Raw genomic sequence first — 21,187 nt, 5'->3', positions numbered from 1 at the left:
AAATTGGAAAAAAGTGAAACTTCATCTTCACTTTCAAAAAAAGAACATGAAGTTGCAAGTTTTTCCTCATCTCTTTGCTGAAAGGAAAACTATTGATCTTGTTATTCTTGTCAGAAAGGAAAAAAAACATCTGAAGTCTTAAGGATGAGTACGTAAAACGTGTATGTTTAAGGTGGATTTAACTTGTCGATTTTCCACTTCTTGTTTTAGATTAGAGAGTCAAAATGTTTGTGAAACATTTAATAAAACTACACTATTAAACCTTTTTCTAAGATGAAACTAGTGACTCACCAAGCTCACAAAAAACCAGCATTTCTTGAATGAATGCATATCACTCACTGCCTCGCATGAAAGCGCAGTTGTGATGGATATGACTCAGCTACTACTACGCTAAATATTAGTTCAGTAGCTTTTAAATTGATGGCAATTGAGCAATTTTTATTTGTTCAGGTTGATTAACTGTGGCAGCCATCTTAAAGCAGGTTGACTCCAAAGTTAATCAGTTGTAGATGTACATTTAATTATCACTTACTTGGAGTTTCATTAAAATCCTTCCTATAATTCAAGAGGTATTTTTCTAACAGATGAACATGGTTGATGTCAACAATTAACGCCAAAATTTTAAGCAAAAATACTGCAGAATGTGTAGTGCTCAAAATATGTTTTGGAGGTTATATTCAGCTACTACCACATCAAATCTTAGCTCAGTATCTGTAAAAGTGCTGGAGTTTTAGCGTTTTTGTGTTTTCTTATGTCAGTTGGGTTGTGGTAGCCATCCTAAATTGACTCTAAAATTTAATCAGTTATAGATGTCCATCCAGTGATTACTTTCTGAAAATTTCATTAAAATCTGTTCAGAGGTTTATGAGCTATTTTGCTAACAGACAGACAAGGTCGACTTCAACAATCAATTGCAAAGTTTTAAAACTAGATCTTGCATGATTAGATAGTGGTCAGAGTATGTTGAGGTTGACTCAGTCTCAAAAACACAAAAACTTTGCTCAATATTCGTAAACTGACAGCCATTTCTGTATTGCTAATGGCAACATGTAAAACATTTGTGTCATTTTTCTGCCTGTGTTGAAAATACACAGCCTGCATAAACGATAAGAGATGTCCTGACGATGAAATAACGTCATGAGCTGTCATGAAGAAACCTGGACTCTCACCTCCTCAGAGCAGGAGGTGAAATCAATAATTAATGGCTGAGGAATTATGTGTTCATTGGCTGTATGTGGTTCTCCTCCAGAGGGCAGGAGGAGGCGGCTCGACCCAAATCTAACAGACTAGAGAGACGAAAAAAATCTGTATTCTGTCTGTAGAGGTTTACGATTGGTCAGTTTGAAATTCTCTGCCTCACGCTTGATCTGTTTAAATGATGAATGTTTTATTATGATCCTGATGAAGACCACAAGCCGAAAGGCGGACGATAAGCGGAGTTTTGACCTCCGGGGGGGAGAAAAATAATCCTTAATCAGAGTCTGACAATTCCTCCTGTTCCAAATTCAGTTAATTTAAGTTTAACCTTTAAAAGCAGTTGTTGATGTACACTCAGAGCATTTTTATTAAAATATCTCTACCGACTGAGTTATAGCCTTTTATGTGTTTGCTGAAGCTGGTTAGCTGTGACGGCCATCTTGAATAGACACAAACACACTCCTTTCCCTTTTTTCATGATGAAACTGAAGCTAAAAGTAGCTGTAATTCAAAAAATATGCAGAAAGTAGAAAATAAAAATATAGTTTAAGTCTAATTTGTGTCCCAAATGAGTTCTGTGATTGTCAAAAAAAGAAAGGGAAGTATTTTGTCAGGATATAGCCATTTTTCTCAGGTTTTTGCAAAAAATGCAAATGCAATTTTGGGTGCATTCTTGTGTTATTGAAGGTGATTGAAACCAAAACAATAGTGGCATTCATTGTAATAACTGATTGGATGGCTGCAGTCCACATGTGCTTCAGTGTGTGTAGATGAACCTGTACAGATTATACTCCAGTGCACCAGAGGGTGAGTTGTGTTGAAGAGTCGAGTTGAGGTGGCTGGCAAAAACAAAACAACAAAACTACATTAAATATTCTGAGAAACAGCAAAAAGTGAAGCTGGGAGCCAAGCACTAAAGTAAATAGGTAACACCCCCCCCCGACTTGGAGATGAAAAGCCCGTTTGATCAAAGATTGCAGCACACAGTTCAAATATTCTGCCCCGGCAAGAATCAATGAAAGCAGCTGTGTGCGTTTGTCTCTTTAAAACACTACGGGCTTCAAATAACAGCAACTTCATGTGGTTTTCTTTAGAAGACAAATATTTGTGGCAAATAAGACATAATTATCATAAAACGGGCAAATCGAAACTGGAAACTCTGTGGCTTATCGACTAAAATAAATTTGATTAAAACCCAGTTCTTTTATTGCGTTTCTCTCAGCCTGATAGTGTTGTGTTGCATGCCTAATGGATTTCAGGTTTAATACTCAGGTCAAATCTTGTATAAAAATGTTTGGGTTTTTTTTTTTATCTTAGAGGCAATTCATGCATTTTTGTCTTCATTCCTTTACAATTAGAAAAAGTCAGTTGACAAAAAGAATTTAAGCGAGGTTGTAACCCTGAAGAGACAAGGAGATCAAATCTTTGCTCGTGTTTGTTGTGTTAGCAAAATACCTCATGAACCACAGGACAGATTTTAATAAAACTCAAAATAATTGACTGGTTGACATTTACAATTCATAAACTTTAACCTCATTCAGTATGTCTGCCACAACTCAGCAGCCTTTTCCTCAAAACAGATATTTTACAAAGCGTTCTTTGTGAATACGGTGATCATCCAACAAATTTTGAAAAGTAATGTTGCAGCCGCCCTCTTAATGCAAGTCCATTATTGCTTTGTGTGCTAAAAACCCACAACAATATAGTTCTATTTCCTGGTTTATCTGGAGAAATGCCAAAAAGGGTAAAGGTTGAGAGAAAATGACAAACTATACAAGACAATGTATAAATAAAAGGCTGCAATTGTTTCAGAAAAATCGTCATTCAGAATGTTCCAAGTATTTTAGTGTCATTAGCTTTAACATTTTTGCCACCTACTATGAGCATTTCAGTGGTTTTGATGCAATTTTTGCTTCTCATGTGAATGGAGGCTTTTCTTTTCTCCAAAATAAAACCTAAAACTGTTCCAGAGGAGTTTGTTCATTCTAAAGAAACACTAATAGAACATATTCAAAGCTATTCATAATTTAAATACAGTCGTGTGAAGCTGCACACATCAGGAGCCGAGAGCCTTTATGCCTCTTTACACGTATATACTTCAGCATCTGGAGCTTGGCACATCATAACTAGCTGACCCACACTTATAAAGTTGGCCATATTTTTGTAAGGCTGCAAATAAATCTTCAAAAACTGTGTCCAGATCACTTAACCAAACGATCCCTTTTCTGTCCTAAAACAAGATTATTCACTCTCCTATACTTGGCCCAAATTAGCTAAAGACCAGTGTCACGTTTCCCCTGAAAATTATCTGCATTTTATTAAAAAAGAGAAGAAGAAAAAACCTAACAGACAGTTTCAGGCCCAGTGGCAGATTAGTTTCTTCAGTCAAGTAAAAATTAAAAGGTAGTAAAGAAAGTATTTGGCCTTAAGCTGAGAATATATTTTATTTAGTTAGGAAGATGGATTTTTTATGTGTTATCTATAAAAGCACCAGCAATAGTAGTTTGCACACTGGATATCCAATTTTAAGTGCAAGAGCATGGGTCGATTGGTTTAATTTCAGTGCATGGTATCTGCAATGGATTTTAGAGACCAGACCAAACAGATTTAACATCAGTCTAAGACGTATGTCTCTGGCATTTTTATACAGACGTGGACATTTTTCTGATGTCCAGATAAAAGCCAGCATCTCTGTATGTAAATGCACAGCGTGTGAGTGTAGGCTTAAATAAAAGAATGCAAATTTCTTGTCTATAAAAGGTCTCCCACTGCATTTGGGCCTGTGCTGACTAAAAGCCTAAAGAGAGGAAGAAGTCTTTATGAGTCTTGGCGTGTCACACGCACTTTTCCTGATGAGACGTGAAAATCACCGCTCAGGCTTCCAGTCCACGATGTTACTGAGCCACAGCTGAGACATGTTGAGAAATCACATTATAATGCAATTTAAGATCATGAACTATTTTCATCTCTCAGTGTTGTGTTATTGATAAACCTGGACCTGATGAGTGGTGGCATATTATGCTAATGTGACCTTCTATGCTTGATTGACCTTCGCTTTTAATGTTGGATAACTGATGCTTACAATTATTTCAAATTTAACATGCTTCATTTTATCCAGTTAGGACACAAAATCAGCCTGGAGTCTTAATTAATATCAGAACTGATTAACGAACAAACAAACATGAACTTAACTTTTGAGGAGCTGAGACAGAGTAAAGTTATTCGGTACGTGTTAACAGATGGTGTTCTCCAGGAGACGTAGCCATTAACAAGCACCTCTGCTTCCTAAAAAATAAACTGTTTGGTTTGAGATGGAGTATCAATTTATTATAACAGAACTCAGTTGGATTAGTTCTTTTATTTAGATTAAAAGGTAGAATACCTTAAAGGAATTTACATTAAATTCATCTTTGTCATGGCACATCACAAATACAAAGCAACAGAAGTAACCAGAAGTACTTAAGTAGTAATGAAATAACAAGTATTACAGTAATATACAGAGTGCACTGTAAATATGTATTTATTGCTGCAGGTTTGTACATGATTTGAACAAGTTTTGTGGCTCTGTCCCCTCTGAATGTGCATGCCAAAGCTTTAAATATAAATCTCATGCAGTACATTAGTGCTCAGAATGTGTGTTGGGTATGACACTCAGCTTCTACCACCCCAAATTATTAAATTATCATATCTCAATATTTGTAAAACTTGGGCAGGTTGTAGCCATTTTTCTGTTTGCTAAAGTCAAATGAATTTGAAATAAATCCAGATGTGCAGAAGAAGAAAGTGAGGACAAAGAATAAAAAAAAGAAATTGAGGACAATTAATGTTTTACTTCAATAAAAGACATAAAAGCAATAACGATCAAAAGTGTAAAGATTAAAGACTGCAAGCTACACTGCTTATTCTGTCAGTCCATCCATCAAATAAGTTAATCTCAAAGACTAAGAGGCAAATAAGAACATGGAACATGGAGACAGCACTTGTCTTTCTTCAGATAACTGGATTTTTTTATTTCAAAGTGTGGTTTTAGACTTTGAAAACCAATGTTATTATCAACCTTGGAGAATTGAAAACCAGCAGGAGTCTGCATACTGAGGGGCTGTAATTGAAAAGTGCAGATGTACAGATCTAAAAAAAAAAAAAAAGAAAAAAAAAAGGTAATTGGTGATTCTTTAAAATTTAGCACAGTTTAAACTATGCAGATGAAATGTAAATGCACTTATTGGGGAAACAATGAGAACTGTTTAATTAGTCTTAAAATACAATCTAATTGTCAAGGAGCAGTCTCCCAAAAAAAAAAAAGCAGTTTCCATTTCACGCTTCTGAAAACCAAGCCTTCTTCCTGTTAAACGTTTGTTTGTTCATTAATAACGATTGATAATCCAACGTTTCTGTCACAACATTTTGGGATTTTGTGAAACACGCCGACTTGCTTCAAGCCCTAACATGCTACACTAATTAATCTGAACTCTAAGAATAAATCTTCCAGTTGAAGAATTTGCTAAATTAAAAAAAAGAAATAAGAGCTTTGTATTAATGGAATACAATATGATATTCATAATTAAATTTATATATCTAAAAGGAAACAAAAACAGTTGTTTTTGTTGCCTTATAATGTCAGTGAACAACATCAGAAAATAGCTTATTTAGCAATTTTGATAAATCAGCTATTAGGTGATAAAAGGAGGCTGATGAAGACTACAGTAAACAAGGTTATTCATGTCTGCTTTTTCTGCTGCCTGGCACTAAAGAAGAAAAAAAGAAAATTCACCGAGGCAATCAAGTTGAAATATTTTAATTTGCGACCATAAAATAAATTTCAATAAAAAGGTCTGTGGTCTCTCAGCAGATCAGATTGATGGCCCAAAACACACAAGCACCGGTACAAAGAATGGTTATGAAAATCTGCTTTAAACTGCTCAGGAATAAATCCTTCCCTGAATCACACTACAAAGCCGTGGAGAGGCCAAACCTAAAGACTGAACAGAAGCAGAGGAGAGGTATAAAAACACCGAAAAGACAGATGCAAGAAGCCTCCAAGTACAAGAAATATTTAGAAATGGCCATTGCTGAGTTCTCTTTGGTAATCTTGTGGTACTGTTCCTTTTTGTTTGGTTAACTTGGACATTTAAGTCAAATATTTTAAAAAACAATGTAATCACTTTTTTTTTTTCAGAAGATGTGAATGCCAATAGATTTGATTTCTTTTTTACTGCAGCCTTTTTCTCCACAGTTTTGACTTCAACTTCAGTTATTGATTTCCTTCTTTTCTGCTGGAAACCAAAATGAACAAACTCTGTTCAATAAAGAGGTGGGAGAGTGGGAATATAAACACACCCAGTGAGTCAACTGTTTGGTTAACATGGGGGCATGACAGTTATCACACTGTGTCTCATGGCTGCTCAGGACTTTGTGCTCCAGATGCTCTTATCCCTGCCTCTTGAACAGAGAGTTATTGCTGGAGGTTACTCCCCGCTAACTGATGGCGGATCATCAGCAAATCCGAAGAGATCGGGAGAGACAGACAACCAAACCTCAGGTCTAATGATTCAGTGAGTTGAATTCTACTGACAGCCCAGTTTGGGGAAAAATATAATAAAGTCATGATACAGTTCCAGTTGAAAGTTCAGATACACTCATCATGGGCATGAATACCAATATTTGGGGCTTCTAATTATTCATTTCCAGGGTGAAATAATGATACAACTTCCATGAATTTAATTTGTGCATTTTTCTAATCCAAACAGAGTCAGACTTACACATTATAGGCTCATATATAGGCTCAAATATATATACATACAAACTGTCTTTTAGCAAGTTGCACCTGGACCACAGGAATTTTGCATCCATCAACAAGCTACTGATATAACTCTAGCTTATATTTTGACCTTCCTTCTTGGCAGAGTTCATTTAAACTGGTTAGTTTATTGCCAAGGACCCAGTCTACAAATTTTAAACAGACTTGAAGTTGGGGATTTGGAAAGACCATTCCAGAAGCTTAATGTTAGCCTGATTTACCAAATCAGAAACCGGTTTTGATGTGCATGTGTGTGTGGATCATTGATCTATTACAGAGGTAGGCAACTCTGGTCCTGGAGAGCCACCATCCTGCAGGTTTTCCTTGTTTCTCTGCTCCAACACACCTGATTCAGTGGTTAAACCACCTCTTCATGTTCTGCAGAAGCCTGTTAATGACACACTGATTCAAATCAGGTGTGTTGGAGCAGAGAAACAAGTAAAACATGCAGGATAGTGGCCCTCGAGGACCAGGGTTGCCCACCCCTGATCTATTGGAAAACCCAACTGTGTCCAAGTTTCAACAGTCTCACTGTTGATTTGAGGAGAGTTGGAGAATTTGGAGGTAATCCTCCTCATATATTATTCCATCCAGTTTGTGTAATGCACTAGTACCATAGCATGATGCTCCCACCACCATGCTTGATAGTTGGTACAGTGTTCTTAGGTTTGAAAGCCTCCCCATGACTCCTCCAAACATACTACTTGTCATTGTGGCCAAAAACAGCCTAATCTTTGCTTAATCTGACCATAAAACCTTTCTCCATAAGTCATTTGGCTTGTTTATGTGAAAGGCTGCAGATTCCAGTCCAGCTCAAAAGTTTTGCTTTTGGAGCAGGAGCTTCTTTCTTGGTCTGCAGGTTCTTAGTCGATGGTGATGTAAAACTGGCTTTACTGTAGACACAAAAACTAGAGTTCCAGTTTATGACAACCTTGAGTTTTGGTCTTTCCTGTGTTGTTCTTGGATATCCTAATTTCCTTTCATCCGAGGGTAGGAATGAGTATTGGTCAATTTGATGAGTGCTGTCAAACAAATATTGTTTTATGTTGGCAAAAAGAAACTACCAGCTACAGCCAATCGTGAAGTTCATAGGCCTTGGCCTTGTTAGGACTTTCTAGAATAAGCATGCTTGTGAAAAGGCTTAGGAGAATGTATGCATACATTTGAATATGTAGGTATAATTGTGAGTCTGTGTGGATTAAAGAAAAGCCACAATAAAAAAAAAAAGAAATTCTATATTTAATCATACCATCCTGAAATGACTGCAAGTAAACATATTCTGCATCTTTTGCATCATTAATAAAAAAAAACAAAAAACAGCTGACGTCACTGTTGACTTATAAACATGTTAAATTTAAAGCCTGGGTTCTGCATCAATAATAAAAGCTCCTTTCCTCCAGAGTGTTGACTCTCTCATGATAATTTTTCAGACACAACAGCCGGGTGATGTGATAAAGAATGATGGCTGCCTAGCTGAGACATTTAAGATTTATTCACAGTACAACATTTGGTTGTCCCAGATCTAACAAAAAGTTTTCACCACTGATTCAACAACAGACTCACACTCATCCTAATCACATCAACACAAAGCGCAACAGAAAACGTAACGAAAAATTATGCCAACTTTAATCCATCATCAGCTAAACCCACTACATACTTTATAGGTTTATACGAGACTCTGGTAAAGGTTGCCAATCCATCTCAGAGATAATCAACACAATCAATTAGAATCTTAACCCAACATGCATTTCTTTGGACTGTGGGAGTAAACCAGAGCAATGCAAAAGTCCACAGACAAACAGAAACATATTATAAAATCCACTGGAAAAAAAAGTTCCAGCTCAGCGAAAGGAATACATCCGAAATGCACACAGATCAGCTGTAACTTTATGACTTTTGACATCTGAAGCAAAAAGGTTACACCATTACAACATCACCAGGCAGTGGCATGGATGTATTAGGCAGCCAGTGAACATGGTATTCACAAAGTCCATGGGTTGGAAACAAAAAGAGGAAAAAAAAAAAATTGGGCAAGTCTAAGAATTTCAGAGACTTGATGCCCAGCTTATTAGATGGCTGCATGAAAGCATCTCCACAACTGCAGCTCTAGTGAGGCGTTCAGAGTCTGCAGTGGTCATGACCCACCTAAAGTGGTCCAAGGAAGACAAATTGGTGAACCAGCAACAGGGTCACAGATGGAAAAAGCAGGAAGAACAGTGTGTGTGGAGAGCAAGGACAGGTGTGTTCAGCCAACTGAAGAGCTAGTGTTTGTGAACTTGCTGAAAAAGTTAAAGCACGTTCCATTGGACGTGTAATATGTCACAAAATGCATCTCAATTAATTACATATATGCTGTCTAGCTGCAGAACGGGTCAGGGTGATTATTCTGACCCGTCCGTTTTCTAAAAGCAGCAACGGCAGTTATGTTCATTTCATAATTTCACCAAAAAATGAAAGCTTGGTCTGATTAATTGCTTTTTCGTTTCCGTCATGAAGAGAGCCATGTCTGTATATTGCTAACTTAGAGAAGACATGGCAACAGGAGGCACTATAAAAAGAAGGTAGAGCCAGCAGGAGCAGTGTGATGCTTTAGGCGATTTTCTGCAGGGGTCCTGCCATTCACGTGGGTGTTAGCTTGACACGCACCACCTATCTAAACATTGTTGCTGACCATGTACAGCCCATCATGAAAACGATAATGGGTGTTCTTTCCCTGAAAGCAGTGACCTCTTTCAGCAGAATAATACACTCTGCCACATGACACTGTTTGAAGAATACGCCTCCTGTGTTTTCTTTATTGGTGCTTTTAGCTAAACAGAAATGCTTCCTCTATTTGTATAACCAATTATTGTTCACAAGTAAAGCTATTACATCTTAAATTTTGCAGATTGTCCAAAATGTTAGCATACAGTTGTATTTTATTAATGCTTATGTTCAGTAGTTTTGCTTTTCCATTCATGTCTATTTAATGAGAATATGTCTAGCATATGAAACTTGTACTTAAAAGTACTCACTGCGAGATATGAAATCAAACATAAGAAATGTTACCCTGAACTATATCAAATGGTGAAGTTTGAAAAAGTTTACTCCAGTATTTTTCAAACTATTTTGATATGCAATTCTGAAATGTGGGTCCACACTAATTGTAAACAAAGCACTCAGCAGAATCCGCCAAAATCCAGTCACATGATTGATCGACATTAGGCCGTCTTAAAAAATCTGGATTAGAAAATACAGATTTAATCCAGTGGATTACATCTTTTGAAATGAGATTCTGTAAACAGATTCTGAACAATAACACGTTATAAATAGTTTTTTGAATGATCTCAGCGTGGAGAAATTAATTAGTTCACGTGCAAACGGCTAGTCCAAGTGGGGCCAAGACCAAAGTGGATTCCTGCAGCCCTAAACATTTTTAGCAGAAGATAAAGTTAGAGAGGGCAGGCTGAGTTTGGACATGTGCAGACAAGGGACAGTGGGTATATTGGGAGAAGGATGTAGGACAGTGGTCTTCAATCCTGGTCCTTGAGAGCCACGATCCTGCATGTTTTACTTGTTCCTCTGCTCCAACACACCTGATTTGAATCAATGGGTGATTAACAGAACATGTTCTGCATGTTCTGCAGAACATGAAGAGGTGATTTAACCACTGAATCAGGTGTGTTGGAGCAGAGAAACAAGGAAAACATGCAGGATGGTGGCCCTCGAGGACCAGGATTGGAGACCCCTGATGTAGGAGATGCAGGTGCCAGGAAAAAGTCAAAGAGAGGACATGAGTGAGGACAGAGGACGCAGAAGACAGAGTTAGATGGAGGAGGACGACTTGCTGTGGCGACCCCTGTAAAGGGAACAGCCAAAATAAAAACAAAAACAAGAAGCATTAGCAGGCAGATGTAGCATTTCCTGCAGAAAAATAATATTTCTGGTGTAAAAGAAAGGTGCAAAAAATGATGGAAACATAAAAAAAGCATTTGCAGAAACTGCTATTGGGTCTGCTACTGTAGACCTGCTCGACTAGCTCATCAATGCGGTCAGAATTAAACGTTATTTCTACAAACTGAACCCAAAGTGCCACTATGACAGGCAACATAGTAATTGTTCATAACCATTTCACAGACCTCCACTCTAAACGACTTGAAACAACTTTATAAAAAGAAAACTTATACATAGAAGCTAGTTGCAAGAATGCGGGCATTTTATTTTCCCAGTCCTGCTGAACTGCTTACTCTTATAAAAAATACGAAGTGAAAGGTTTTTAATTTTCTAATACTCAAAGTTTAAAAACAAATAGGTGACACTGAATTGTTTTAGTAAATGACCTAAACATTTTATGACTCTACAGAACTTTATCAACTTGCTCTTTTTATATCTAAATGAATTTTACATACGTTATTGTATGAAAAAGGAAAAAAGTCACATAATCTCTGGCTTCACTGCTTCATGATTATGTAGACGGGTGAGGGAAGAAAAGCCTGTTAGTTCAGGAGCAGAGTCTTCTGTGGGGGAGAATAGCTCCCTTCAGAGTGGGTTGTGGGCTTTGTAACTGAGCAGACCTTTTACGTGAACAAAGTGTTATATAACACACTGGAGGAAGAAGCCCAAAAGCTTTGTGACCTCTTTAAATCTCAAACTTTTCTCTTTCTTTTATTCTATTTTATTTTATATATTTTTTTGCATTCTGTGGGCGGCAGGACCAAAACGACTGTCAGACTGACTTCAGTTAGATGGAGTTGTTATCAGGTAGTTACCTTTAGTTCATCCAGGGAACGCAGAGCGGCGTGTTTTTCCTGGGCTCCTGATGCATGAGGCAGGCCTCCAGAATCAACCGTCTTTGTTGGAAACGTCACCATTTAGTCCCTTAAAGCACCTAAAGGAAACACACACATGTAAAACACATTTTAACAAATAGGCTGCAGTTGATATTGATACAACATTTCCACATGACTGTATAATATTAAACAACCCATGAGCGCTTTGGGTTTGAAATATGTCTAAGAAACATCTCTTTCCATAGACATCTAGGCTAAAACTGGTCAAATTCAAATAAATCACATTTTGTAAATACATAGATATAAAAAGGACCATGTTGTTTCACCTGCTGCCTTTCATGCCAGAGTTTAAAACTAAGATCATCTTATGTTGAAAAGGAACAGTTATAGAGTAGATGTTTTGGTCAAACCTTGGAAATGATGTTATGAGCCATCTTCGGTATAAAAACCCTTAAATAATGTGTTGAGAATGACTTAACTACCAAAGGTTAATGCCGAAGTTTCAAGCAAAAATATTGTACAATGTGTAGTGCTCAAAGTATGTGTTAGGAATAATGCTCAGCAACTACCATAGCAAACTTTAGCTCAATATCTGTAAAACTGAATGAGTTATCGCCATTTGTGTGTCTGATAAGGTCAGTTTGTTGTGGCAGCCATGTTCAGTGTGGCTGACTCCAAATGTTTAGTTGTAGATGATTTAACAATTGTGTTAGGAGTTTCATTTTAAATCCATCCAGTGATTTATGAGACATTTTGCTAATCCTACAGACATGTACACAAAGACAAAATCATTATTATACATAATAATCTTGAGTTTCATATATATGTAAAGTTTTTTTTATATATGATTATACTTACCCAAAACAAATATTATTAAATAATCACTTTGCAAGTGTTTGATCTTAAATTATAGTTGTTGTTTTTTTTTTGCTTTAAACGTGGCTCTATACTGGCATTACTACACTTGTGTGGCGCATGGCAAAAATAAAATTCCTTATGCTGAATTAATTCTATTTTTTCTAACTAAATGCATTAGAATGCTCCATTTACAATGTCCCGGGGGCATGTCGTTGTGAGCACACAAACTTCAAAGTTTTGTGTTTATTGAACACCTTGAAAGAAATTATGTCTTGTTTTTATCTCCAAGTAAACCGTGCATGAGGGAAAAATGCTATCAAATAATGCTGCCTCTGTCTGCTAACAAATGCATAAAATGACTTTTTTTTTTTACACATGTTGATGCATTACTGTGATTGACACAAGTGAGAAAACTTCAGACATTCAGACTCAGTCAAATGTTTTGGTCAGCATTGTAAAATAGGCTGTTCTCTCTAAAATGTAAACATACAATAAGTTGTGGACTTGACATATTTTTCATTTATTACTTGGTACAGAAACAAACTAGTAGGGACTAAATGTCTTTTTGAGTTTAGGCAAAGATATTTATGACTACAGCTGAAATCCATATCTTCCTTTCCCATTAATTAACCCAAAAAGTTTTGCATATTCACACTGAGACAGGGTGTCTACATTCTTTTTGTGATGCAGAAGGAATCTGAAGTTGTGAGGCTTTATGTCCCTTTAAACTGATATTTTTCTGGGCATGCTGCTTTCTCTTTTTTCCCCCATTGCTTTTTCTTTCTATGTGCATCTTTTTGCTTAAGCTACACAGACAAACTAACAAATGTATTTTCTTTTGTTTAAATTGTCACAGTTACTCAGATATGTAGTTTGAGGCTCTTTGTTAATGAGCTTTTATTTGTATACTTTAACAATAGTCAGGCTTATGAGTCTAACTTATTTTGTGGGCTGAAAGCAGAAGAGTGTGGAACCCACTGGTGTAGATGCAACATTAGGAAATGGGATTCAGCCCAAGTGAGAGATTTGACCAAACTCAATGTTCAAATCATGGTTATTGTTCGCTTTTCTTTTTGTGTCGATAAGACACATTTGAACCACCAACCAAAGGATCATTTTCCACTTTCTTGCTTATATCAAATGTTTTTTTTTCATTATCTTGTCATTACTTTATTCTTCTGTTACGTTAGTTCCCTTCAGTTTGTTTTAGATCAGCCCCTCTCTTCTTCACCTGCATCAAAGTCTAAGTCACTCTGGGAACAGGAGACGGGATATCTTCTCATCCTGCAGATTAAAAGTCCTTCCTTCTTGGAACCATGACAGAAACCTCTAAAACAGGGAGGCATGCCCTGTGCTTGTTAAACGCATTTGATCGTTTTAATGCGTCTTTCTGACTGATCTACTGGAAATGTTAAAGAAAAAAAAGGAAAAGATATCTGCACAAACTGCTTGCTTAGTAAACTTTGGTAACATTAAGGAGCTGAAAGGATGAACCTGGAGGGATCTCTGGGAATAACTTATCCTGTTAGATGATATCCATCTATAAATAAACAAGTGTTCCTATGTGACTGATTCAAACCAGATCAAAAGGGTTTCAACTCATAAAAAGACTCCTGTGGTGCTGTTATAGTGTGCCCATGCAATGCCATGCAATTTTTTTTGCTTGATATTTGACCTCCTAATTTTAAACAGCATGTCTTATGGGAAAAAAATATCAATTAAAAATGCACCAAATGGACAAGAGTACAGCTTATTTTCCTAATTTATAAGTGGTGGCTTTTGAAATCCTGCATTGCAATAAATTTTGATCATCAAAGTCTGGCTCAGTCAGTATTTTTTCGTTTTCAACCTTTTCACTAAGTCACCTATTTGTGAAAAGAGAATAAACAAACATGAATAAAACTTCTGCATTTACTTATTCACGATGCTGGGAGCTGCTAAACTGTCTCGTTGTTCTTAAAAGGTTTTATTCTAACTGCAACACTGAAGAAAATTCTTGTATAAAAAGAGGCACTTTTTTTTTTGAGGTAATGCATACGAATTAGAGCACTTCGATTAATATTCAACCATTTCTGTCATGATTTTTAATTCAATACTCCTCTGGAAGCTCTGAAAAACACTCATAAAATTCATAAAAACATACAGTTTGATAAGGAATACTGTACTTTGTCTTTCGGTAGAAGTACAACAAACAGTGTGGACAAAATACACAAAAACTGCAAAAGAATTCGGTGCGATTTTGGTGAGAAAACCCAGGCCTGTTTGGAGTGCTACAGTTCATTCAAACATTAAACAGGTTGCAAATGATTAGACTTTGCATGACTGAACTGGCATTAAGATATATTTATTGTTTTTTTTAATACAACTGCAGCCTGTGTTTTAGGAATTTTGAAGATTTCACCACAGAATTACCACCTTCGTGTAATGAAGTCCCACTAACCCTTGAATTGTCTAAACTTTCCAAAGTTTTTGCAAACAAACGTATTTCCCCGCCAAATCCTTGCCTTTATATAGCTTATACATCAAAACAGCCATATTTGTTGTCTTTTCGCTAGTTTTTCCCTCTCATCGCTTTAGGATTTATGGTTTTCTCTTAAGTCACTCTAAAATGCGGAGAGCGTACATCCAAGCTTCTATTTTGTCTGAGCTCAAACTTTTCTTTTTAGAACTGGAAGGGAAGGTTCTTTAACTTGTCATGTCTCTTACATTAAACGCTATGACCACCAAATGCTTATATCACTTATGGTCCAACATTTTATTTTCACAAAATGACAGTTTCTGCACAGCGATGAGGCTTACTTTCTAGTCTGTGTTTATGTACATGTACAAATATATAGGTCCCTATATATTTCATATACACATTTCAATATTCCAGACTTTTTTCAAACTCAAATTTCAAGACTCTTTAGCTGATCTTTAGGGCATTTTAGACATTTAAAAAACATTTAGTGTGCATGTACGGTAAACTAGATATAAACATGGATAACAGGAAAAACAACATTTCTTAACAAACAAAAAAAAAAAAGAAAAATAGTTACCTTTGCTCCAAATGTCTATGGTTTTATTCACACAGTTTAAGTTTTCTTAACACAATATCAGGTTTGTTTTGTACAACTTTGTTCCCGTTTAGAATAAAAATAAAGCAAAAGACAAACCAAAAACTTTGTTTTAGGACTGGACTAACTTCAGACCACATATGGTGAATATTCTGCATTTATAAAACATTTTTTGAACTTAGTAATGGTTCACAAAGCCTTTTATAATGTTAATTAAATCTATACAAAGTCTGGTATATTAGAGATATATAGGGTTATAGATTAGACTATTTTATTTCTATATATAATTAACTAGCCTACAAGAAGGGTGGCAACTGGGATGGCAAGATATGTTTCCCCAGTGGAAGCCACCACTCAGTGCCTCCCTCTAAAACCGCCGATGAATATAAGTGATTAAAGACTGCTGAACTCCAACTTCAACTGTCTCTTAGTTTAGATTAAGAAAATTTAATCGTAGGAGTTTTATTGCCAAAAGCCTTTAATTAGTTGTCTCTAAGGACTGACATGCTCACTTATAAAGATGAGATCCATCTTGAAACGCCCCGCGACAGTAATGGGTTTGAAAGCAGCTGTGAGAGCGTGTCGATCATCTCTGCTCTAACAAGCAGGGCTCGAACTGCGCCTTCCCATCTGCAATAATTATGCAACATGAGGTGGGAATGACGACCACATATAGCTTTCCCTCCACAGCACCTGCACACCACAGTGGCACGAGGAGGACGCGAGTGGTTCCGTTTCTTTTTGGTTGCTGAGGATGGAGGAGCAGCACAGAAACGCATCCGAGAGTTAAACCCTGCGTCCGGTTGCTTTTGCTTTCTTTATTATCTCCTCGCACATGCGCGCACCTGCCCGCACACGCGTGTACACGCTCCAGAGCGCAGCCGAGCGCGCGCACACATCGGGGAAACCTGCCTGCCTTTTTGCGCCCCTGCCGCTCCGCTGGATGTTTGCGCAGAGGACGCCGACCCTCCGCCGCTGACTTTCCCCCCGCATCCCCGAGTCTCTGCCCGGTTCGGCTTCACCTCTGAGCCGGTTCTGTTTGCGCAATCATGGCTCTCTTTTTCGGGGTGATCCGCAACTTGGAGCTTTAGTGATGAAACGGTCATTTGTGGCGAGAGGTTTTCCGCAAAGTTGCACTGCGCCATGATGGAGCAAGAGCGCAAACTTTAAAATCGCCTCTTTTCTCCTTCCTACAATCTTGAGTTATTTTAGAATGAAGGCAGGTGAGTCACCCGCGGCGTGAAAAGGCGCGAAGGTCTCTACGGTCTCCTCAGGTACCGGAGAGGGAAAAGGCGACGCGGAGGAAAAGTCGTGCAGTAGGATTGCGCTACGGAGGACTGAGGGACTGGACTCGATGAGACAACATGGGTAAGTAACTGGAGGCATTTTGAAAAAAAAAAAAGAAATAAATTACTGCTTGTGAAAATGCTGCTCATCCATGCGCAGCAAACTGACATCTCCATGTCAGAGCATTTCAAGTCTGCAGGATTTCCTCAAAAAACACGGCTTTTCTTTTAGTTCGAGCGGTTTTCTTTAATGTATTTTATAATAAATAAAAAAAAAATTTATATTCTATTAATCATTTATAATAGCAGCGGGGAATGAGTTAAATCCCCCCATATGTCCTTGTGTTGGACCTGCAGTGACAAGTTTATTAAAACAATCCAAACCTGACCTTAAAACGGTCAAAATGTTGAGATGTGACTTGTTTAATTCGGCGTCTCCCTCCTAATATCCCTCCAGTCTCTCTCTCCGGAGCCCTGATGTGTTTTGACTCGATCCCTTGCCTCCCCCCTCCTCCCCCCTTGACAGCTCTGGGCACCTCCAATCTCATCCCACACTGCCTATCACCTCCTCCATTTTACTGAGTGTGGATGCTCCAGAGCTAAATCCTCCGCTCAGACACAAACCCACACTCCTCATGAGTGTCTCAGTGGTTTTGGGCTCCTCTGTGATTTATTTTTTATTTTTTTTGCATAAATTTGGGAGTTCTCAATCCAACTAGGGAGCTGGGGGGTGTTCAGAAATGTCACTGACTGAATGTGTGATGAAATGATGCTGACACTTGCCAATAAAAGCTGCTTAAATAGCGGGTCTCCTTTTTTCAAAGGAACTTTTGTTGTTGGAAATCTCAGAGGATGGCAACTGTGTGTCCCTACAGAGCAAGAAGTGCTGCAGTCTGCACTTAAGCCTTTTGTTTTACTCATCTAAATCATTAGATTTGTGCTCCTCTGGTTTAGATTTATTTATTGCTACACTGTAAAAAAAGGATTTTGAAGGGTATTAAATGTTATCGATGTAGATTTAAATTTTAATGAAGTATTTTAGCTAGTACTGCAAATGTAATTTTCCAAAAATGACCAATTTTGAATTTCATGCTACCTTCAAAATAAATAAATAAAAATTTAACTGAAGATATTGGTTCTGTGCTGCAGCATCAACAGTTAACGTCCTTCGAGTCGAAGGTTCATCCATCCTCTGCGACGCCCAACAGAAAACAATAAGTCTCCTTTAAATGGGTTAAGAATACAGATAACGTAGGAAAAATTAAAGTTAGGAACTGTCATAGAACTTGGATTCGGGAAGCTTTTGTTTTTAACTTTATATCCTTTATGTCCAATAACTAGGGGCAGTTCTTACTTAGCTAGCCTAGCATTAGCCAAGTTTATCTACCGATCACAAACGCTGTTCATAGAATTGGGATATATCAATTTGAGGAATAACAAAGGTTAAAAATTGGTTGAAATTTAGTTTATTAAGTTCAATTTAGTTGTTACATTTTGGTAATTTTAACTCTAAAAGATATGCTATAATCTACTCTGTTATAATAAGTGCAAATTGTTACACCAGCTTTATTGGTTAAATTTAAACCATTTGTTTTTACAGTGAATATTCCTAAATCTAACTGCTGCAGACTGTGAGGATGCATCCAGCCCACACATCTGTGGCATTTTCCCAAGTAATAAGCAGCTCCGTGCAGCTAATTAGCAGATACTGTTACAGTTTTATTTATGTCAACACAATAATCTGAAATAAGTGGTTGCATTTGTGAAGAAATCCACACTATTGGCTCCCACATTCTTTGACCTGTTCTCATCCAAGGACAAGGGCAGATTATTCATCAGGGCAAAGGTTGTCTCCCTGAACATACCATTAGAACTCAAAATCCACAGAATTTATCATCTGCAAGTCCCTCTTTCAGCTGATGTATAGTATATATAGTTTTTGACTTACGGCAATTCTCTTAAAACGGTTTTGCCAAAATCGCTAGCGAATGAGTCAAAGTGTTCTGTTTTTAATAACAAAAGACTTAAGTCACATTTGACAAGCTGAAACCAGAAAATTCTTTGTTATTTTTGCCTTAATTAGAAGTAATCACTATAATTAAGGCCCATTTGAAAAATATTCTCATTACAAATCTAGTTACCAGCAATGCAGCAACAATGTTTTTTAATCAATAGTTGCCAAGCGTGCATTTCTAACCAGCCCATGAGTGATGAATGTGAATCGCCTGTTTGCATCCCTCGCTATGGAATTTATATTCATTCCCACCACAACACAAAGAAAATACATTTTCAGCTGCACTTGAGTCAGAGCATAAATAATACAATGTGGTACCATGGTCTTCAGTCTGATGGAGCATGCTAATCTCCTGTAGTGGAGCTGCTTCAGCAGGAGCAACAAGGCAATTAGGTTCAAATAATGTTTCATTTATTCAATCATCCATCAGTTTTTTCCCCATCAAACAGAAACATTAATTAGGCTATGGGGCAGTTTTCTTGGAAATTTAAGATTAATTTATTACTTGGAAAACGAGCTTAAAATAAGCTGCGTGTGTATTTTTCCTTCAACTTCTCAAAGCTTATCTGCATTTGAGTGTAAATTGAGTGTAAATATGTAACAATGCATAAAAATTGTCAGGCTTTCCCATCTTTAATATCTTTTTCATGAAAATCACCATTGTTGACCTATGTTTAGTCACTTTAGCTGCTAAACAAGCATGTGGTAGCTGGCATCAAGTCACAAATTGTGCTTACAAAATTTTAAGTTAATAACCGAACAACTGATTTAAAAAACATTTCTTACTTTAAAGTTGTTTTTGACTGGTCACGATGCTGCAGTGAGTACCTTTAATAGTTGTTTATGAGTCAAATATCCGACTTCTTCTAGACAGCTCTGAATGTTCTCAGTTTGAAGAAACGCTATAGTTTTGATGACTGAAGTCTGATGAGTTAACAGCTTGTCCAAGCAGAGCCAACACCAAAACAGATTGCTGCCCTTAAAACTCCAATTTCAAAAATGTCTTAGTGGTACATGTGACCAATTAGTGGTACATGTGACCAAAGAAAGATGGACAAACTGACTCCATTAACTTCCATTGTCCAAGATTGAAGCCTAAATGTATGTTTTTTTGTTATACTTTTGGAATCAGATACTGTGCACTAGGGATGTAGGGCTGCATTATTTATACGAGAGTCCCACCTTTACACGGCCAAGCCCTAAGGAAGGGTGATTAACTTCCAAATGGAGAGTCAAGGGTTCGATCCCCTATCCATGCAGTGTGCTGAAGCATCCTTGAGCAAACCCCACCTAACAATAATATAAAAATGTTGTATATAGTGTATAAAATAATATATATAACAGAAAGCTCTGTATAAATGTGTATGGTAATGTGCATTTGAGAAAATCTGTAAAAAGCCTTGCAGACCCTAGAGAGGTTAAAAAGATGCTATATACTGTAAGTGCAGACTGTTAACCATTTACACTCTCCAAACTCTCTAAGAGGCTGTCACATCGTCAATCACAGTCTAACATATGTTATAAAGCCTCAAATAGCTAGTTGAAAGTCAAAGTATTTAAAAAAAATGCATATTTGAACATACAGCAGCATGGTAAGAACGTCAATTGAAAAACACCACCAATATTATCTGAAGTTTATTTTAAATTTGTTCACACACAGGAGGTGGGACTTAAAAGTTGTACTGCAGCCAGCCACTAGGGGGCACTTGACTTTCATGCCTTCAAATTCTGACTTCCTGTTTTGTGTCTAGATATATCTCAGTGATGCAAACAATGTTTTTTAAATGTTTTACGATCATTTCCATCAAAGTCTGTGGTTGGTTGTTTAATCTCTGTAGTTTTTCCAGCAGTAATATAATACTTCAGACAGAATAAATGCAAATAAGTGCAGCGTAACGTATTTATTTATGAGTTGGAGTTGTTTCAAGATGGCATTGGTCCTTTTTAGTCTTGGTCATGCTCAGATGAACTGTTAGCTTGTAGGGGTGCTTTAAACAGAAGTCATTTAAACAGCTATCTGTAACAGTTATTATATTAACTGCTCATAACCCATTCACAGAACCACACTTCAAAAACTTTGAATGATCCCTGAAGATCAGCTTCAGGAATGCATTATGAGATGAGTTTTAATTAGATTTAGGATGTAGGCGTATCTAAGGGAAATACAAGGTCTCTCTGTATCACAGGTAAGACTGATTTCACTTAAAGGG

The 21,187-nt window shown here is 37.1% G+C and overlaps 1 protein-coding gene and 1 long non-coding RNA gene across 4 annotated transcripts in view; one reads left to right on the top strand and one right to left on the bottom strand.

Annotated features, from left to right (window-relative positions):
• LOC112450807 overlaps window positions 1-21,187 on the bottom strand; it is a 177,035-nt gene that overhangs the window by 99,864 nt on the left and 55,984 nt on the right. For all 3 annotated transcript variants that reach the window (XR_005233984.1, XR_003039517.2, XR_005233985.1), the window contains exon 3: window positions 11,743-11,861. This is a non-coding gene — a long non-coding RNA (uncharacterized LOC112450807). The remainder of the gene's footprint in view (window positions 1-11,742; window positions 11,862-21,187) is intronic.
• Window positions 15,633-21,187, top strand: part of lrrtm4l1 (leucine rich repeat transmembrane neuronal 4 like 1) — a 53,582-nt gene continuing 48,027 nt past the window's right edge. Inside the window, exon 1 of the mRNA XM_017425480.3 lies at window positions 15,633-17,045. Within this exon, the coding sequence (XP_017280969.1) occupies window positions 17,042-17,045 (4 nt within the window). The 5' untranslated portion in view covers window positions 15,633-17,041. The remainder of the gene's footprint in view (window positions 17,046-21,187) is intronic.

This window comes from Kryptolebias marmoratus, linkage group LG14 (assembly GCF_001649575.2).
Source record: "Kryptolebias marmoratus isolate JLee-2015 linkage group LG14, ASM164957v2, whole genome shotgun sequence".
NCBI classification, from domain to species: domain Eukaryota; kingdom Metazoa; phylum Chordata; class Actinopteri; order Cyprinodontiformes; family Rivulidae; genus Kryptolebias; species Kryptolebias marmoratus.
Note: the sequence above shows the minus strand (reverse complement) of the source record. Positions and strands in the feature narration are given on the sequence as shown.